The sequence below is a fragment of the Callithrix jacchus genome, chromosome 8 (assembly GCF_049354715.1).
Source record: "Callithrix jacchus isolate 240 chromosome 8, calJac240_pri, whole genome shotgun sequence".
NCBI lineage: Eukaryota > Metazoa > Chordata > Mammalia > Primates > Cebidae > Callithrix > Callithrix jacchus.
Window position 1 is genome coordinate 37550725 of NC_133509.1, and position 22397 is coordinate 37573121.

Below are 22397 nucleotides of genomic sequence, written 5' to 3' on the forward strand. Positions count from 1 at the left end.
ACCTGAAAAACACCATTGTAATAGAGTAGCTAAGATTAGCATCACCTGTATAAATCATGTTGCAATCATGTGCTCCCTGACAGGATGAGACCAGAACACATCACCTGTGTTCTGGTGATGTGATTCTTCCCCCAAATCCACCACACCTCAGTCTATTCCTAAGAAAAAAACACCAGAAAACCCAAACTGAGAAACATTCTACAAAATATCTGAAGACCAGTCTTCAAAAGTGTCAAGGTCATGGAAGACAAGCAAAGACTATAGAACGGTGAGAGATGGGAGGAGATTAAAGAACATGACCACTAAATTCAATGTGGGATCCTGGATTGGATCCTGGAAGAGAAAAATGTAATTAATGAAAAAACTGGAGAAATCTGAATGAAATCCACAGCTCAGTTAATAGTATTATACCAATGTTAACTTCATAGTTTTAACAGATGTACCATGGTGAGGTAAGATGTTAACATTAACATCAGAGAAAGTCTAGGTGAGAGTATGCAGGAACTGTCTTTGTAGTCTCTGCAACTCTTCTATAAATTTAAAATTATTTCAAAATTTAAAGTTTTTAAAGAAATTATTCCTGTTTGAACAGCATGCATTTGTTATTTCCCAGGCAACAAAAGATTATCAATTTTTTAATTATAAAATAATTCAAAGTAATACTCTAAATCAGTGATGGGGTGCTGAGAAGGGTAATTTGCACCCTTTAGCTGAAAATGATACAATCTATTTGGAAAGCTATTTGGCAATATATGTCAAGTACCTTAAACTTCCTTATATCTTCTAGCCCAGAATTCCCCACTTTAGTGAGATAACTCCTTAGAAAGTAACTAGAGGATCATGCTGAGAATTATGCACTATATGAAAGTTTCCCCACTCTACAATTAGCCATAGTGAAATGTAGAAGCAATCTTAAAAGCAACATGGTTGAATAAATTATGGCACATTCATATGGTGGAATACTACAGCCATTTACACGGATATTTCAAAAAATATTTTATAAATAAGATAAATGCTTGTGATACAAAGTTGTGTGAAAAAATAAGACAAAATCATATATAATCTAATTTCTATTTTTTTCATGCTAACCCTGATTTGAGATTATGTGTGAATTTTAATTTTTCTCTGTACTTTTATACTTTTCCTGAATTTCCTGCAATGTATTCCTTTTATAATAAAAATAGAATAAAAAGGATTTTGTGCTTTTAGGGTACAGGCACCACGGGTGCATGCATAGCCTAAGTTTCTGCCTGCAGGAGGTATGGCAACCACAGCGCATCCCACCTTCTGAAGTCATGCGGTACTCAGCTTTGCCTGCACTGCCCTTTTGAAGGCATCTAAAATGTCTCACTTTTCCCCACACAACATTTCACAGCTGGGTCATTCTGCTGGACTCAGCACAGGAGGACCCTCTCTCAGACTGGTTGGAAACTCTGGGCATATTTGAAAACTGTCGACACAATCTGTAAACACATCAGTTATGATGATTCTTTCCTAGGAACTTGACAAATCCAGATGAACTCTCTTGTTATGACAGGATCAGTAATGGGAGAATTTTCTCTCAACATCTCCCTCATTTATCCAATACTCAAGAAATATCCATTGTGTGTCTGTCACACCAACAGGTGATGTACTCAGCTCTGGGTATACAGTGATTAATAGACATTTCCACCACCTACATGAACGGTACAGTCTAGGAGGTAGAAAGACATTAAATGAGGGAACACACAACTAAATTTGTGCATACAAGAGGAGATGACAGCTATGAGATAAAATACTTGATCTCTATTCCATTAGAGAAAATAAAGGGGCCTTAGTTTAAATGGATCAAGGGAGGCTCCTATGACAAAATGATACGTGAGGGAATCTGAGGGAACAATGTTCCAGGCAGGAAAGAGCAAAGGCATAAGGCAGGAAAGAGACTGGTGAATTCCAGGAGCAGAACAAAGGCCAGTGTGGCTGGGGTGTTATGAGTAATGGGATTGGAGGGATGGGTCAGTCTACCATGGTCCTTGAGGAGATGGAAGGCAGGAAATGGATTTTGAAGAGACAAATGTCCATTAAAAAGGTCTGAAGCAAATGGATTTGGATATCCTCTTACAAAACATCCTGAACAAGAGGCCAGTGGTTATGTTGAGCCTAAGAGTAAATTCCCTCTGAAAAAGCATGGATATCATTGTATATCATTCTTATAAAACCTCGATAATCAAAGGTAAGAAATTGCAAATGTTTATTTTTAAAACTGCAAGTTACTTCTTGTCACTTGAAGATTTTAAAATAAACTTTTGAAATTCAGTAATTTTTTTGTCATTAAATGATGTTCTTAAAATTAGATTGTTTCTGTGGCCTGCCAACTTGTGAGAAAGTAGAAATGTCATTTCAACATCCAACTTAAAATGAGAACTGTATGTTTTATGAGAAAAACAGTTTCTAAACATAAAGTTAATATAAAAACATGGCCCTGGCACTACTGTAATAGCACATAAAATGGGCAAGCAAAAGAAAAAAGAGAAAAAGATGCACGGGCATAAGAGCATGCTTTTTTTACAATTAGAAAGATTAAGTTAACCAAAAATTGCAGAGTTAATTGTGAACACCAGTTACACACACACACACACACACACACACACGCATACACATATGAACGCAGACACACAAACATTTAATGCTTGTCACATATCATACCTATAATGACTCTTCCAGATAATTTATTACGCTACTTATAAACAGGTCATGTTCTGGGCAGTATAAAGAATGTTTTCTATTTGCTTCTTTAGAGAGTAGCCTTTTATTTCAGTTACTACCTTTCAAATAATCTTGGACTAGCAAGTAACAGGTCTGAGCTGGAGGTGAATAAGCTGTTACCACTAAAAAGATGTCCCTGCACATCCCACCACTGTCCTCTTTACAGAAAGAAAATCCAGAGAATTGGAAATGTACCCTCACAACAAAAAGAAGATCACCTAATTATTAACAGTTGGCTCAGTAATCAAAAGACAACAAAATAAAACAGAGGTCACATAGCTTGTTGTACCTACTAAGAGCTATAGATAGTGACAGAGAAAAAATTTTTGTAACTATGTGTGGTGATGCACACCTGTAATCTCAGCTACTTGGAAGGCCAAGGTGAACAATTGCTTAAGCTCAAAAGTTCCAGAAAAACTTGGGCAACATAGCAATCCTCCCCTCAAAAAATAAAAATAAAAGTTTTATGAACTCAAACTCAGTATCTAATGGCATTAACCACCACTTGCATTATAAAGGAAATAGACACACAACTCAAGATGGAGGAAGGTCAATGAAGCCTCAAAAAATCATCCCCACCAGAAGGGGTCCTCTGAATGTGAGATTCAGATATGTCACAGATACAGCATTGAATCTCTTGAATAAATCCACAGAAATGTATTGCCAACCAAACTTTAGATCCCACTTTAAAACCTGGAAATTATTAAATCTTAACAAAATCATAGGCAAGTTTCTCTTTCCCTTACTGGAATTTTCTTCTTCAAATACAAGAAGGAAATAATAGTACAATCATTTATCTTTACATACAATGCACACCCAAAGAAGTAATAAATTGTGAGGTTTCGACTAACATGGATATTATAGACACCTGGTGCTAATTCTCCACATCTGGTAATTTATGTTAAAGTTTCCTGTTTTCACCTCAAAATGTTTAGTTAAAAAGAAAACCCCAGTATTCCTTTAAGATTATTTTCCCCTAACAAGTAGGCAAAATCAACCAACAATGAAACAGAATTTTTTAAGCTGTAAACCCATCAAGTTAAGATGCTTACACCAATATGGTTACCTGCACACTGACCACAATGACCAAAGACGTGGCCATGGTAACTGCAAAGGACTGGTAGTCAGAAATATGTTGCCCATCTTCTCCAGCCATGTTGTAAAAGGCCCCATAGGTGATGAAGAAAAGGACAAATGAGGTGTAGATTCCATGCAACACACAAATGAAAAATCTACGCTTGTTAAAAAGTAGATTCAGCTGTCCCGGTTCGTAGAGCTGGGGACAGTCCATGCTGTTCAGGTCACTCACATCCTGTAAACAGAGTGCAATTTCAGTGGAGAAGGAATCAAAAGAGTCAGAGAGGGCTTGTATTCCCTATCTTCAGAAATAGCAAATGCCCGTTTAAGCATGTCCTAATATGCACTACTCACTGGGCCAGAACAGGACATTATCTTGTTTGCATTACCACAATAAACCAGAATATAATAAAATGATCTCTACTTTAGAGAGAAGGAGCTTGAGTCTCCAAGAGAGATTCATGAGAGGTCACACAGCTCGTAAGTAGTAGAACCAGGGCTTCGTCTGAGCCTAGCTATTTGGCTTCAAATTGAAGTTTCTTTCCTACACTCTCCTGCATGCAGGCTGTTAGAAGCATTCACGATCCCAGAATTCCAGCACATCATGTGCAGACAATGGGCCCCAGAAGTTAATTGCCAAGATAGTGAGTGGTAGTGACCAGGAGATGACAGCAGAGAGCTGTGGAGTCAGAATTGTCAAATCAGTGCTCGTGACTTTGAGGGAGGGGAGCCAGAGGAAGACCAGGGAAAAGGGGAAACTGCGACTGGGATTCCAGGTAAGGAGGAGGTTGAGACTGAGGGTTGAGGATCATCCCCAGTTAGAATTTTAACAGCAGTTACCAGGTGTTCAAAACAAAGAATTTAGACAGAATGAGAAGGTCACACATTTGACACTAACCAGGTCTTGAGAGAAACTAAATGCTTCTCAAACCTAATGTGCACACAAATCGCCTGGGAAACAGATTATGATTCAATAGGGCTAAGGGCCCAAGACTGCATTTCCAGCCAGCTCCAAAATAGTACTGATAACCACAGTGAGCACCAAAGCGAAATGTCAAAAACCAAAAAGGATGGTAAAATCAACCACCAGGGACATCAGTGGACCATGGGTGGAGGAGAAACAGCCAAAGTGGAAGCAACACAAGTGATGAAATCTTGGGGGAAGAGAACATTCCCCTTTCTGCTTGCGAGATGGCCCAGGTCTCTCCAAACAGAGTCCCATGGAAAAACACTAGCATATTCTCTTTAGAAAGTCCTGTTTTGAGATACTTTTGGGTGCTTGTTCCCCTAGTTCAGTGACTGAGGGTTATGTGCACAGGCTTTGAAACAAGACAGTCATGAGCTCAATCCCTGGTAACGGGTTTAGCTGGTGTGTAGTCTTAGATCTGTTACTTCATCCGTCTGAGCCTCAGTTTCCTCATGTCCAGAAATGCAAATAGTAACACCTCCCTCATGGAACCATTGCCATGTTTAAATTAGTATGTAAAGTATTTAGTAGAGTTCTTGCCACATCATAAATGTGCCAGATGCTTCTATAAATAACAATTAATAAAATAATGATAACAACAACAGTAATAAAGTAGCAACCCCTAAGTTAAGAGGCCTGGTTCCAGGCTTAGCTATGCCACTTATTGGCTGTGTGGCTTTAGAGAAATGACTCTCCAAGTGGTTTCTGACTTAGAAAACGAGCAGATCTGTGGATGATTGCCAAGGCCCGTCTAGCACAGCGTTCCATAATCCTGTGATCAGCTTAAGGGCCAAGGTTGACAAAGCAGGAAGAGAGGACAGACACTCAATTTGATGGTAATAGGAAGCCTTATTATATTTTTTTTGAATTGCACAATAACCATCTTTTCCCAGAAACTGCTTTATTTTTATTATTTTATTCCACATTCTGGGCAGCTACAAAGCTCCAAGAAAAGAAACACTTGTAAACATGGGTACTGAGAAATGAATGCATTTAATTCTTTACATCTAAGGTCTTCAGAAGTTCATTACTTTTTGTAGAATTCCACAAAATATGCCTTTTACAAACTGCCCTTTTTACATATGAGAAGGGAGACTTACAACTGACTACAAAACCAGCCGAATGGGAGACTGGAGTTAGCTCATAATGTGAAGATTTATATTTTGCAATAGACGGCTTTGGCCCAGAAAATGAGGCCTAACAAATGGGTTTAACAACAGCCTGGAGAAAATCTGGTCTCCTTAAAAATACTTTTTAAAAAAACAAAGAGCTTTTTTAAACATAAGACACTCTAATTGTGCCATGGAAACTCCACTGGCTAGTCTTTCACTTCCCCACAGGCAGCCAAATTTTTTTCCCCTTTCCAGGAAGTCCCTTCCAAGGCTCTGAGTGTGCCAAGGATCCACAATTTTTGTTATTGATCCTCTTCTTTCTCCCCACTCAAGCAAAAGATATCTATGCTGTTTCTTTCCGTGGCCATGAGGCTTATGGGGCTTATGGGGCTTGTGGGGCTTGTGGGGCTTCTCATCCTCCTCTCCCACTGGCAGACCTCTCTGTTGGTCAGTGGTTCCTGTTCTGGGCTGTGTGTAACAAGGAGTCTCACTGCAGATGCTAGCCCCTGTGCACCAACCTAGTTCCACGATTTTCTATCACTGCATGGTTCTTTATAAGCTCTCAGAGGCTAAGGCAGCATTTCCCAGGGTGTGAACCACAGAAACTAGTTCTGAAACATATTAATTAATAAGTCCTATATGAAAACAAAAAAACTATAGTCATAGAAGTTTGGAAAATGCTGGGTTAAAAATGAAGTTAAAGAGACTACTTCCTACAGGACTTCTAGAGCCTTTAGAGCAATGTATGGGATGTGACTCTCTAAGAGGAGAGCAGCCTACCTTTACCAAATAATGCTTTTGGGGAAGCTAGGTATGGGGCGAGGAAGTCACAGTGGACCTGGATGCATTTGTGAACCATGAAACACCAACTAAAACAACTGCATTCCTAGGGTTTCTGCTTAGAAGTGTGTCTTCTACTTTCAACTCAGAAGAAACTAAAAGGCACAAAAGAAAAACTAAGTTATAACGATGGAAAAAAAAAACGTACCTGGTCAAAAATCCCCATGGCTAAAACAGGCAGTGATGTGTAAACAATGTTAAAAAGGGTGATGAACCACTGGTCATAAACAGTCTGAAAAGAAATATAACATACAAGTGAGGAACAAGATCCACAGCAGTGAAAATATTCCTGTTTAGGTAGTGAAAATATTCACATTTAGGTTAAATAGCCAGGTTTTTTGAGGTGGGTAGGGGTTGGCTTTTGGAATCAGACAAATATGAGTTCTTTCCTAGACCTGCCTCTTACCAGCTCTGCTGCCTTAATGGGATACTAAACCTCTCTAAACCCCAATTTCTTATCTCTAAAGTGATGTATACCCTTCCTGCAGTGTGGCGGTGAAGACAAAATAACACACGCAGTACCCCTAACACACTGCAGGACACACGTGAGGCTCCGGACCTTGTGGGTTGCCATTTCATTGTCCAGGTTTTCAATGGCTTATAATGAGCCCAATTATCCAAGTGGCAAAAAAGGACTCACTAAAATCTTCAGAGAGAAATAGAGTAATGAGCCTGTTATTTCTATCCTGTGTTAAAATGGAGAGGTTTTTGTGGGAGAGTGATTTAAAGTAAGATGGGCATGAAGCTAGATGCTCACTGTACTGGGCATAAACAAGGAAAACAATAAAAATATCCCCTCATACCTGTATAGAGTAAATTACACACGACTCTTCTCTGTATGGGCCTTACTAAAAGTCAATGAGGCATGTGGAGCAGGCATATATCCCCATTTTGCTAATGAGTACACACAGATGTGGAAACAGAATCTTTCAGTTACAGAGCTTATTATTGACAAAAGCAGAAATTAAAATCCAGGTCTCCAGCTCCTAACCAATGCCCCTTCTATCACTCTATCATTCATTCATGTATTCATTCATTCAATAGTTGTCAATAAACCGCTATGTGCCAGGCATTAGGTTCTAGCCAATAATTCAGCATGATCAATCAAATAAAAATTCCTCATGAAATTTGTGTTCTAATGCAGAGAGGGGAAAGAGAATAAACAACATGAAATTTACAGAGAGTAGGATTGAGTAAGTAAATTATTTAGAAGGTAGTAAGTGCTAGAGATTAAAGGGGATAGGGAATGTGGGAAGGCTGTCATCGTTAATACAGCGATTGAATAAAATCTCACTGAGAAGTGAATTTGGGATAAGATCTGAAGGAAATGGATCTAATATGCAGCTTTCTGAAACAAGCTGGGAATACTGGGACTTGCAGCATTCCATACTGCCCGCAGGTCCCATGAAACAACCTTAAGGGAAGAAAGTATCCACTATGCCAAGAGAATAGCAAGGTGGCCCAGTTGGGAAGAGCAGAGTGACCTGTAGGAAGAATAATGGATGTCAAGAAGTAAGAAGAACAATCCTGTGTAGCCAAACATGGCTTATTACATAAGTGAAAGTAGAAGACACTCTTATTGTACCACAAAAGTATTAGAGGACTTTAAGCAAAGGAGTAACTTGATCTTATTTACATTTTAACAGGATCACTGTGGATACTATGCAGAAAGGAAACTGAAGGCAATGGCAAAGTGGAAAAGCTTATGACTCAAAATAACTATTTCTAATAACAGATTTTAAGTTCTCTGCATGGTAATTCCCCTTTGTTACTCTCTGATTCCTTTTATTTTCATCATCTGGTCCGAATTCAGCTGTAAGGATTTAGAAACAGGGACTATGTCCAATGACATGCTGATAAACATTTAACAACAGGCTCTTAAAAAAAAAAAAAAGCCTTGATTTGTAGCATTTGCCAATTTCCATAGTGTAAATATTCCTCCATGATTGATTTCAAGCAGTGATGCCACTGAATGTGGAATTGAGATGTACTCACCATTATACAGTATTTCTACCATACAGACCAATATCACTCCAACAGCGTAAATAGTAAAACATGGGAAAATAATTAGAAAGTTGATTAGTTTTGAGTATATTAACTGTCTTTTGTTTTTAATATCATTTAAATTATAAATTTATATAATATAATTTTTAATAATGGCTATATTTAACCAATGGCTCACAAAATTCCTGAAAATTTAACAGTCAGTGCTTGTGAATCAGTATGGGCCAGTTCCAAGGTACCACAGCCCAGGTCCATGCTAGGCGCAAAGTGGTGCAAGATAGCAGCAGCCACCTGAAGAAAAACGGACTCAGTGTGGCAAGAGAGAACCTGCAGAAGGGCAAGGCAATAGTCCACTAGTTAGGCATCCATGAGAACAGACTGGAAAGGCTGGCTGGCACTCCCTGGAACCCCCTTGGGTATTTAGCAGATCTGAAACAAGCCTGAATTTATCATACAGGATAGGGCGCACATGCCATAATAATTGATTTATACCAAACTTTCTGCTGAAGATAATGAAAAAAGCTGATAAAAAAACAAAAGCATCTTCATCAAAGTATCAGTGAACTAACAAGACAGTGGAGAATGATCTGTCACAATCAAGAAAAGAATTAGAACTTCACAACTATCTCAAAGCCTAGGATAATGTTATCCTCCTCCAGACCTTATGTTTATTTCCTTCCATCAGCTACTGAGGATGGTATGATATTTTCCTCATACCTGATGAAGGCATGATATTTTCTGGGCTAGCCAAGTGTCCTGCTATGACAGAGTCTGTTACCCCATTGCTGGGCAGCTACCTTTGGAACCCAGCCCAGAATAGGAAGGGTTTCACCATGGTCTCTACTCGTGATGGGCACTGAAACTTCTCCCTTCAGCCCAGGAAACTCCTGAAGGCACAGCTCAGTCTGTCAGTTCCCTCCTGTAGATTATCAATACTCCCTGGTCAGAGCAGTGCAACTGTACAGGGAGCCAGCCCAGAACAGCAGTTGTGACAGGGTCCCAGTCTCCAACTCCTATCTACCCTCAAAAGTCCACCAAAACTGCAGCTCAGCCTCTGTATCTTCCTTCTGGTGAGTGAATGTGTCCAACTCTACTTCTAGATACATATGCCCACAAAATGTCTATCTTTGTGCAGAGGGATACACATAAAAATACTGATAGCAGCACTGGTCATAGTAGTCCCCAAACAAAAACAACCAAAACATCCTTCAAGTGTGGGATAAAGAAAGACATTGTCATATATTGATATAACAGAATACTACAGAACAATGAAAAGCAAGGAATTATAACTATATCCAAAAACACAAATAAAAAACACATAATATTGAGCAAAAGAAGCCATATACAAAGGCATAGTTCAATTTAAAAATAGTGCAAAAGTATGAAAACCTATGTTGTTTAGAAACTCCTACTCATACGGTAAAATTATAAAACAGAAAAACAGTAACCATAAAATGGCAGGGTAATGGTTACTTCTAGAGGATCGGAAAAGAGGTCTGATGAAGAAAAGTAAGGGAGCTCTTGGATGTTTGGAAATGTTATATTTCTCGTACTGGATCATGCTACATGGGTGTTCATTTCATAACAATTTAAGCTGACATTTATAAACTTTTTAATTGATTTGTTAAACTTTCCAAATGATAAAAAATTTTAAAAATTGAACATGTGACCTTCTTTTACAGTTATAGCCCAGTGAGACTTTAGAGAGTAGGATATCAAAACTCCTGATGCTCAAGCCACACCTCAGACCAATTAAATCAGTATCTCTGGGAGAAAGATCTAAGTTTTGGTCACTTTAAATTTTTCCCAGGTAATTCCCATGTGAAGCCAAGATTGGAAATTACACTCGCTTCTTTTTTTTTTTTTTTTTAAGCAGAAAAGCTAACACAAATCTTCAACTCATTGATGATGGTATCTGACTTTCATTCCTCAAAGATATCAATTCATTTCACAATTGCAGTATAGAAAATAAGAGGCAGAAAGCAGCTGAACTGAGGCTTTGTAGCTCAGGGCAGAGCCTGGTACTATCTAATCACTTCATCCTCCACCTCTTCTACTACCCAACTTCCATTCACTAAGAAAAGACAGTTTCAGGTATTAAGAAGAGAAAAAGAATCTGAGAAATTATGGCATACTCAACTGTGAACAGCTGAGAATCTGGCAGAACGTACCCTCCTCATCACAAACTGGCTAGCATTAACAAGCTATACTTATTTGACAACTATTAGCATTTGTCAACTGGCACTCAGATTTGAAGCTTCATTTCACAATAGGAGCAAGAGAAGACAGGAAGGAAAAATCAGAATAAGGTTTCAATGAGTTTCTGCAATTTCTCAGAAGAGTTTTGCTGCCACTTAGTAACACAATAACAAAAAGAAAGAAAAATAGTTTATATTTACTAAATATCTACTCTGTACCATTTTAAGTGCTTTACATATATCAGCTCATTAAACTTTAACAACCCCATAAGGTAGGTACTATTAACAGTTCCCAGTTTATAAATGGGGAAACTGAGGCCTCTCAAGGTTAGGAGATTGCTCAATGTCATACCTTAAGTACAAAGGTTTTCTCCATATTGTGCTTATTTCACATTGCATGCCTGTGTCAAAACATCTCATGTACCCAATAAATACATACACCTACTCTGTACCCACAAAAAAATTTTTATATTATATATTTTTTAAAAACCCCAAAGGGAAAAAAAGGTTTTCTAAGTATAGTTCAGAATCTTTTAGGGGATCCATAATGTCAAAACTATTTTCACAATAATATTAAAAAGTTATATATTTGCCCTTCCACCCCATTCTCTCACGAGTATATATATGTGATATCACAGCTGGCTGAATGCAGATGATAGGAGAAGCCAGCTGACTTCTGTTATGCTAACTAGTTTTACAAAAGTGTAAAACAATGGCATTCTTCTCATTAACTTGTTTTTGTTTGGGAAAATATAATCATTTTTCTTAAAAATATGTTACTTTTGTAAACATGTCATGGGTTATTTTTTAACAAATTAATAAAAGAGTATTTAGAATTTTTTTCTTCATTTTCATTCCTAAGATAATAAATATTGATAATGGGGTCCTGAGATCATAAAGTTTGAGAATTGCCACTCAAGCAAGTGTCACAGTGAAGTCCAAGCCTTGGACATTAGTGCCCCCCACAACACTGACCACTGCAAGAAACCACCTCTCTCAATCAGTGTTGTCATTTGGAAAGCTTCCTTGGCCTAGCATGGTGACTCACACCTATAATCCCAGCACATTGGGAAGTTGAGGCTGGAGGATCCCTTGAGGTCAGGAGTTCAAGACCAATCTTGGCAACATGGTGAAACCCTGTCTCTACCGAAAATACAAAAAATTAGCTGGTTGTGGTGGCGTGCACCTGTGGTCCCAGCGACTCCAGAGGTTGAGGCAGGAGAATTGCTTGGACCTGGAAGGCAGAGGCTGCAGTGAGCTGATTGCGTGACTGCACTCCAGACTGGCGACAGAAGTGAAACCCAGAAAGAAGAAAAGGAAAGGAAAGGGAAGGAAAGGGAAAGGGAAGAAAGGAAAGGAAAGAAAGCAAAGGAAGAAGGGAGGAAGGGAGGGAGGAAGGCAGGAAGGCAGGAGGGAAGGAGGGAAGCAAGGAGGGAAGGAAGGAAGGAGGGAAGGAGGGAGGGAGGAAAGGTGGGAGGGAGGGAGGGAGAGAGAAAGGAAAAGAAAGAGAAAGTTCGTTTCCTTGAAGGCTTTTTCCCTCACTTTGTTTGACGTAATTGAGAGCACACAATAAACACAATTTTACAGGTGATTTTTTTGCATTTAAAACAGGGGTCCCCAGCCTAAAACAGTCTGTTATCAGCCAGGCTGTGCAGCAGTTGAGTGGCAGGCAAGCAAGCCCGAGCTCCACCTCCCGTCAGATCAGCAGCCATGTAAGATTATCATAGAAGCATGAACCCTATTGTGAACTGTGCATGCCAGTTCTATGCCTGATGCTCTGAGGTGGAACACTGGCTGTGCCTTCTATGCCTTCTATGCCTAATAATCTGAGGTGAAACAGTTTAATCCTAAAACCATCCCTGCTGGTCTGTGGAAAATTGTCTTCCATGAAACCATCCCTGGTACCAAAAAGGTTGGGGACTACTGATTTAAAATAACAACATTATCATTGACCTGGATTAAAACCCTCTAATGGGTTTCCATTTACTTGGAATAAATCCAGACTTCCTATTCATCATGGCTTAAGAGCCCTTCCTGGTCCCCTGCATGCCTGCCTTCCTCTTCAACTTCACCTCACAACACTCTCACCCTCCCTCACTGATCTGGGGCTTCACTGATGGGCTTTCTCCAACTTATCCAACTCATTCCTGCCTCAGGACATTTGCACTGGCTGTGCCCTCTGCCTGGAACACTTTAATCCCAAGGTATTCATATGGAAGTTTCCTCTGAACCCTCAGGTCACGGCTCCAATGTCACCTCACCCTCTCAATGAGACCTTTTACATTACCCAGTTCTTTCTTAACAATTCTGATATTATCTTACTCATTGTTTAAATTATCTGTCTTCATCCCACTAGAATATAATCTCCATGAAAAATAAATTTTCTCACAACTATAATTTTAATGCCCAGAGCAGGATCTAGCCATTGGTAGATACTCTATAAATATTTGTTGACTATAGGTTGACTCTAAAAATACTTGAATTATTTTACAACTTTTTAGTAATTGCTACATATTTAATTTTCTACTAGGCATTTTCCCATGGATGTACCACAGATTCCTCAAACTTAATATATTAAGACCTGAGCTCATTCTCATGCTACCTTAACCTCCTGTGCTCCCTATACCAGTATCTGATACCATCACATCCACCCCAGCATCCAAGTCAGAAATCTGAGATTTCTCCCTCTCTCAAACACACCATATGAAATCACTCCTCAAACACCTGTTGGCTTGTGTTCCTGCCCAAGCTATTCTTCACTTCTGGAACTTTCCTCCTGTTTTCCCCTCTGCTGGGATATCTGTCCTCTTACTTCTCATCTGCTTCAATATGTTTGATCCTGGAAGGGTGAGCAAGTGGGGAGGGGGTGGGCAGGTCTTCCAGGAACCCTTTCTGAGCCTTGGCCACTCCCTACCTCCATGAGTAGCTTCCAGGCCACTCACTGGTAGTTCCATGATGCCCATATCTCACTGCTTCTTAACTATTGACTTACAATTATTTATATGCTGGTTCCTAGCCCCATCTCACTAGACTGTGAGCTCCTTGACAGGATAATCTTACTCATATATGGGGCCCAAGAACCAAACTCAGTGCCTGCTCAATTAAAAGAAGCTGGTGTCTTCAGGGTAAGGGAGTCAGCAGACAGAACTGTGTGAACTTGAAGATGCTACTCAATCTCTCTGAGTCTTGGTTTCCTTGGCTATAAATGAGGACTGCAGGGAGGCTATGAGTATTTAATGACATGAAGTAAATGCCGCTACAGCATCTGAAAGACAGTACTCAATAAGTGAGCACCATCTTACAGAAGGAAGAAAGGAGGGAGGAAGGGAAGGGCATGCAAGGATCCAAGCTTCAAGTGATGTGTTTAATGAGGAAGAAAAAAGTACATTTTCATGCTAAGTATATTTTTATGAAAATAGAACTCTTTATTGAGACAACCAAGAAATTTATTTCTATAACAAACTATGGTAGCCATGAGATCAATATAATAACAGAAAAAGATTTAAAGAAGAAATGAGTACCTTGGTACAATTACTTTCTTCATGAATACTTAATTATATCAATCATTGTTCTAATTATGGCTTTTATCTTAGGCTCTACCAAAATGTGTTAACCTGAGTTCTTTACCTTAGCAACTACCTTTGCCAGTTATGCACATTGGCTTAGCACAGTTTAGACTTCAGGGTCTTTCAGAGAAATTAAGGCTGCAAGCAATATTTCTTCTACAACAGGTTTCTGTTGAAAAACCTTGCAAGAGATCTCCAGCTACTGAAATAGTTATTCTAGTAAATGCTCTACTTCTTGTGGTCCTTAGATCTCTTTGGAAACATTTTAAGGCCCCCTTCTGGTGACTAGGACTGGCTGAGAGGGGCACAGGAGCCCAGATCAACAACCCTGTTTCTCCCCTTCCAAGCATGCTCAGGCACCCTACCGCCTCTTCTTCCCTCCCAAACCTCCCAACACAGGTTGACAGAAGCCCTGAGGAGAGAGGTATGGTGGGGGGCTGAGGGATGATGGCTCTTTTCAGGTTTCTAGGCTGACACTCTGATGTTGGGTGACTCAAATTGTTTATCTAAAAGGATTTTAGATAAAAAACTATTTTCCCTAGGGTACCTGTACTCACAGGGGAAGCCATGTCACCTCTGCCTACAAAATATTTGTTCCCTATCTCCAATATTCTGAAGAGACAAAAGCCATGCTACTACAAGATGTCACAAATCTGTTTAAAACCCTGTAAGTGTCTCTTTCAAGATCAGAAAAAAAAAAGGAAGAGAGTTCGTTTTTCCAACTTCACTGTTTTTCTATTTAAGGAAAGCTTCTCCTTGATCCCTTCTTTATGGGAGCAATTTATCAGCCTTATCTACCATTTTTTATAGAGTTAAAAAATACTCCAGTTACAAATTACAATCTAAAAACAGCTCAGGAAACACAAAACCTATGATTTATAGAATGACACATTTGAATAAACCTTAATAAAGTTCTTAAACAGCTACAAAGGGCTTTCTACTCTGAGACCACGGGCTGAGCTCCTTTTTCAAATAACGAGATGAACTAACTACCTCTTGGGAGATGTGTATCCCCCTTTTCCTACGTGTTGCAGATGAAAGCTATCTAGTGACCCTTTGGGGGCCTTAAAAAACATTTGTAATTTAAAGAAAACACATTGTGGAACAAACATGAGGTACTCAGTCTCAGCACATCTGTTATTGATTTGTGTACTTAGTAAAAACCCGCTCACGGCATCCAGGAGGAGTGACCCAGGCCTGAGCACCCGCCCAGTCCTGGACTTTCCACAGAGCACATCTGGAAGGTGAGGGGGAGCAGAGCTGCCATGCCAGGGGGAGATGTGCTCATGGGTAACCAGACCCATGAAGTCATCAAAGCCTTAAGATGAGTCGCACTCTTTCACGTCACTTTCCAAACTTTTTGTTGTTTTATTATACTGTTTGACAGAACTAAAGTTTTTCCAGCCTTGACAAGATAATTGCTTCCATATCACAGCAGAATTGAAGAAAAAAAATACACAACCTTGTATCTCACTGACAATGATAAATTGTCATCAGATGATATCACCTCACAAGTACACAGTACCAGTAGTTGCATAGTTTTAAGTATGATTTTTTAAATAGGACTCAACCAAGTTTTTTCATTATTATTATTTAGCTATACTTTTGGTGGGGGACAGCTCCTTTTTATGAAAAGTCCTGAGGGCATACGGTGCTTTTAAAATAAGTTACAGGTATAAATAGTGAATCCAAACTCACAGTGAACTCCACAAAAATCATGTGGGTTTCAATAACAGATTGGGATAAGGAATGTCCTTAAAGAGGATCCATGATTCAGTTTAGAGACTTAGTCTCCTTTATCCAACCTCTCTGGTCCAGAAATCTGGCTGGAAATCTCATTAGAACAAATTATATTTAATTTATTTCTCAGTGGTAGTTGAGTTGGAGGGTTTGCCAGTGGAAGGTGTCCTCAAGCTTCCAGATGATTCTAAAAAACAGTTTGCCTAGGGACAGGCTTGTCCCTCCCACAGCTCTAAGCTATGGCACACCCCACAAGACATGAGGTCTCTTTCAATAGAGCTAATTTCCTCCACATAGTCATGTCGAACTGAGTGTTTCCGGACGTTTCTCCTTTAGATTCCAAATAAAGCAAACATTTGCTGAATAGGAGCTGAGGGAAGACAGTTTAAACAAAAAGAGGATATAGCCATTAACTTTTCCAAGTTAATGACAACCCAAGAGGTCACTTATCATCAGGTAGAGTAGGCAGAGCAATGAATTGGGAGCCAGAAGACTTGGTTCTGGTCCTAGCCTTGCATACCACTGATCTGAGTCAGCTCCTGGGGGATCAGGCGCCTCCTCTGTAAAATGAGGGACTGGACTCAGTATCTCTGAAATTCTCTGCCAGCGTAAAGATTCTAGCTTTCAACGAGATATATACTTTTTGTTCTTTGTTCCCACTGCTTCTCCCAGGAAATTCCATCCATCATAGGAAACAAAAGAAAGTCTGGTCCGTCCCAGGCAGGTTCTTTTCGCTGTACATCCAAAGCCAATCACAACATAAGTAATAGACTGACGTTCACCAGAGGACAGTCCATAAACCAAATACATACCGGCCTACATCACATCGCCATCCATCACAGATGTCCTAAGTGCCACAATCTATAGGCAGTGATGCTCCCACCCATCAGCCCTCTTGAAGCCTTGCATACCACAGCTGGATTTGCCTACACATCTGCCCCAGCCCATCTACCAGGATGGGGCATTGGCTGCAATGTACTGGACCTATCGTCAGATAATAATTGACTGGATAAGATTCACCAGGCCCCAAAGATAGGCTGATGTAGTAAAGAAATAGCAGATGTCACTTCATTAAGTAATTAAACTGGTGTTTTAGAAAGTCAACATTCTGTCTAAAAAAACACTGTCTCTTTACATTTGGTCAGATGCTTTCAAATGAAGAAAGGATTACTTCTAAACAATCTGTTGAGAGGTACAGGGAAGAATATTTAGTGCTTATGAATCATGCTGGGATTTGACAGGGTTGGCCCCAAGACATGGCTTATTCATAGTAAATTTATTTCAAAAGAAATTTTTGGTAGAGAAATAAGTGAAAGGAGATTATGGGGTTATTCAACATTTGTTTCACATTTACAAAAATAAAATCTTTCCCAGACTGTAGGTTCCTTGAGGGCAGGAACAGCATCCCTTTGATTCACTCTGTTGTTCCTAGGGAACCGTCAGAGCACCTGACCCTAAACTGGCATCCAGTTTATTTTTGATAAATGAACAAGCATTCTTACTATATAGGATCTGCATTAGAGACTATGTATATGAGTCTCACTCCTGTTGAGACTGGACAGAGACAGTGATAGAAGATTAGGCCTACTCAGGAATGGTCTCTAAAGAGATGCCTGCTATTACCAAATCTGCCAGGCCTTGGAGTTTTTATTACTGTTGGCTCCATTTCACTATGGAGCTTTCAGTTCCATTAAAGCAGTTTAGGAGAGGGGCAGCAGAGAATGGGAAGACCTCATGCAGCTGTGGTCTTTAAAAGACTCGATGTGCAAATGGAGGAGATCCAAGATGGCTGATTGCTAACAGCTAAGGATTGTAGCTCCTAGTGAAAGCGCAGAGAACGAGAGTACACCACACTTTCAGACAAATTTTTGTCACTCACGGACCAGAAGATTCCCAGTGGAGGGGCCCCACAGGTCACCAGGGCGACACTTGTGGCTGGCGCAGCGGTTTTGCCGGCGCCTCGGCACAGCAGCTCTTCATGCAGAGTAAACGGGAGGAGATTCCCGGGCAGAAGAGCAACATCAGTCTTATCGCTGCTGTTTTGGCCGGTGCAGTGGGTTGCTCGGATTCCAGCGCTGGGAATCAATAAACTGGGCATCCACTCAGAAACCCAACTAGAAAGGAGGTAATCGTAAATAAGACAGATGGATAAATTTATAGCAAAGGGAAGAAACCAGCCAGAAAAGGCTGAGAATACCCAAAATCAGAACCCCTCTTCCTCTACAGGGGATTACAGTTCCTCATCAGCAACCGAACAAGCCCTGATGGAAAAGGACTGTGTGCCATTAACAGAAGTAGGCTTCAGTATGTGGGTGATAAGAAACTTCTGGGAGTTAAAAGAACTTGTTCTAACCCAGTGTAAAGAAACTAAGAATTTGAAAAAAGGTTTGATGAAATGCTAACAAGAATAGACAATATAGAGAGGAATATAAATGAACTAACGGAGTTGAAAAACACAACACAAAAACTTAGCGAAATATGCACAAGTTTGAATAGCCGAATTGATCAAGCAGAAGAAAGGATATCAGAGGTTGAAGACCTACTTAATGAAATAAAACAAGAAGACAAGAATAGAGAAAAAAGGATAAAAAGGAATGAGCAAAGTCTCCAAGAAATATAGGACTATGTGAAAAGACCTAATTTATGTTTGATAGGTATACCTGAATATGACAAAGAGAAAGAATCCAAGCTGGAAAATACTCTTCAGGATATTATTCAGGAAAACTTTCCAAATCTAGCAAAGCAGGACAATATTCAACCCCGGGTAATACAGAGAACACCAAGAAGAGCAACCCCAAGGCACATAATCGTTAGATTCACCAGGGTTGAAATGAAGGAGAAAATACTAAGGGCAGCCAGAGAGAAAGGTCAGGTTACCCACAAAGGGAAGCCTATTAGACTTACAGCAGATCTCTCAGCAGAAACCCTACAAGCCAGAAGAGAGTGGGGGCCAATATTCAACATCTTTAAAGAACAGAACTTTCAGCCCAGAATTTCATATCCTGCCAAACTAAGCTTCACAATTGAAGGAAAAATAAAATCTTCTATGAACAAGCAAGTACTCAGAGATTTTATTACCACCAGGCTGGCTTTACAAGAGCTTCTGAAAGAAGCATTATACATAGAAAGAAAAAACCAGTATTAGCCTTTCTAAAAATATACCAAAAAGTAAAGAGCATCAACATAAAGAAGAATTTACATCAACGAATGGATAAAATAGCCAGTTAACATCAAATGGTAGTAACCCTAAATTTAAGTTGACTAAATCCCCCAATCAAAAGATACAGCCAAAACCTAATGGTATGCTACATCCAGACGCATCTCACATCCAAAGATACACAAAGACTTAAAGGGATGGAGAAAGATTTACCAACCAAATGAAGAGCAAAAATAAATAAATAAAAAGCAGGAGTTGCAATTCTCGCATCTGATAAAATAGATTTCAAAGCAACAAAGATATAGTGGTAAAAGGATCAATGCAACAATAAGAGCTAACGATCCTAACACCCAGATGCATAAGACTCATAAAGAGATTTAGACTCAACGAGACAGAAAATTAATAAGGATATCCAGGACTTGAACTCAGATCCAGAACAAGTAAACTCAATAAATATTTATAGAGCTCTCCACTTTAAATACACAAAATATACATTCTCCACCTTAAATACACAAAATATTGATCAGCCATTATTAATACCCATTTTTAGAATAAAGCTACATTCCCGTTCTCTCTCCCTCTTTTTCTTCCTCTTTCTTCCTCTCCTTCAATCCTTTTTTTTTCCTAAATAAATAAATAATAAAGATAAAAGACTCGATGTAAGTGTCTGTCTAAGGGGCCTAGGGGCTAAGAAAGCCTTATCACCTGGCACATGGTGTTTGAGGTCAAAGCCAGTGTCAGGTGATCTTAAGGGAGGTGAGAGAATATGATAGTGAAATTATCCCCCATTCAAAAATTCTCATTCTCTGTAGACTAATGTTCTTATGAATACGTTGTTTTCTTTTCACTTGCCTCATTTACAGCATATTGTCTTTAGAAAAACAGGACTAAAAAAAAGCCAAAACATTTTTCAGTTAAACCTGTTGTTAATCAAGCCCTTCCAGTGAAGAACAGGACGTAGAAAAGAGACAATCCCTGCCAATCCCAATTCCAAATTCAAGTCAACTTCACAGCCAGTCTTCAGCACCGCTAACATGCCAGGCCACTCACATGAGGGGTGAGGGTGGGGAACACTGGTGTTTCCATCGTTACAGTGGTAGAACACCTTCTCTAGAACAGGCTTCTTGCTGTACACAATGCTGCTAAGTAAGCTCCCCCTTCAGCGCCATGTAGTTTTTAAAAGGTATCTCTGAATGAGTTGCTGTTAAATGGAATTTTAGAAATTAAAAGATTTTAGCTAATTACAGGTCAGCTGGAAAGTGTTTGAGGGGAGGGATTTCCTCCTTTTATTCCACAGTGTCATACCCTTCTACAAATTAGGCCCCAAATCCCTGCAGTGAGCTAGAATTTCAGGCCTGCAGAGCTCCACTTAATTTTTAAAATATTCATACACTTGATGGCAGACTAATTGCACCTTCTAAGTCAACTCAGATCCTCCTAAGTCATCCCAGATCCTCACACATTTCTCCTTTCCACATGCTCTCATACTACCTTTAAATACTTTTTTTTTTTTTTTTGAGATGGAGTCTTGCTCTGCCAGCCAGGCTGGAGTGCAGTGGCGGGATCTCAGCTTACTGCAACCTCCACTTTTCAGGTTCAAGTGATTCTCCTCCTTGGCATCCTGAGTAGCTGGGATTACAGGCAAGCTCCACCATAGTTGGCTATTTATTCTATTTTTCAGTAGAGATGAGGTTTCACTACGTTGACCAGGCTGGTCTCAAACTCCTGATCTCAAATGGTGTGCACACCTTGGCCTCCCAAAGTGCTAGGATTGCAAACGTGAGCCACTGCACCTGACTAAATACAACATTTCTATTAGACTTACTTATGTACTTCTTTATTTCCCAATGAGAAAACCAGTAGTGGGCAAGGATTTGTCCTATTCATTATTTTATCTTCTCTACCCAAGATGGCAAGCAAGTCTTTCTACTAGCAAGCTGACAACATCATGTGACTCACAGATAAGGAAGAAATAAATTATTAAATTAAAAACAACATCTTGGGCCAAGCATGGTGGCTCATGCCTGTAATACCAACACTTTGGGAGGCTGAGGCAGGCGGATCATGAGGTCAGGAGATCAAGACCATCCTGGCCAACAAGGTGAAAACCTGTCTCTACTAAAAAAATACAAAAATTAGCTGGGCCTGGTGATACATGCCTGTAGTTCCAGCTACTCAGGAGGCTGAGGCAGAAGAATCATTTGAACCCAGGAGGCGGAGACTGCAGTGAGCAGAGATTGTACCACTGCACTCCAGACTGGCAACAGAGCAAGACTCTGTCAAAAAAAAAATTAATATACATATAGACTCAGAATAGTTAAATAATTTATAATAAATCTGTGTTTCAGAATGTCATTAAGAAAACAATGTGTTTGAAGAATGTAAATCAAGAGAACTCTCTCAAACTGTGACAAGTTGTGTTTTTAATAAGAAAGCTATAAAAGAAAGTGGTTTTAGTAGTATTAAAGTTGAGATATATTCATATATAAATATTTTGATAATCTGAAAAAATTGAGGATAATTGAAAAGACTTTGCAGAAGTTTAAATGTAAATCCTTACTTTGGTATATAAAACTGGGCTATTTTGTCCCTTGGACTAGAATTAATTATTAAAATGGAAGTTTTTGTAAAAGGAGAAATATAAATAGGCTGTTCCTATGGGGACAACATTCTTGGCATCATTTTGTTCTTTGCACATCTTATTGTTTTCAAAACACCAGAAATGGGATAAATGGCAAGGCAATGTCAAGTTTTGAAAGTGTTGCTATAGAAGCATCTATTCCAGAATTTCCAAGGTGAGTTCCATATGGCACCTGTTCTACAGGACATTATGTGTGTTGCTTAGAAAAAGCAGGTTCCATGCCAAATGAGTTTGGCTAATAATACTAAATCTCATTGACTCTAAAACAGAATTGATTGTAAGAAATACTATTATCAATTCCAAAATTTGACCAAATAGGGAATCTAACATTCTCATAAAGCTAGGATAAT

General features: G+C 39.4%; 1 protein-coding gene across 4 annotated transcripts in view; it reads right to left on the bottom strand.

The window, feature by feature from the left end:
• ATP8B4 (ATPase phospholipid transporting 8B4 (putative)) overlaps positions 1-22397 on the bottom strand; it is a 272389-nt gene that overhangs the window by 20126 nt on the left and 229866 nt on the right. For all 4 annotated transcript variants that reach the window (XM_078334229.1, XM_054239635.2, XM_017976839.4 and 1 more), the window contains 2 exons: positions 6890-6973; positions 3812-4057 (listed from right to left, as the gene is read on the bottom strand). In XM_078334229.1, coding sequence (XP_078190355.1) covers positions 3812-4057; positions 6890-6973 — 330 coding nt within the window. The remainder of the gene's footprint in view (positions 1-3811; positions 4058-6889; positions 6974-22397) is intronic.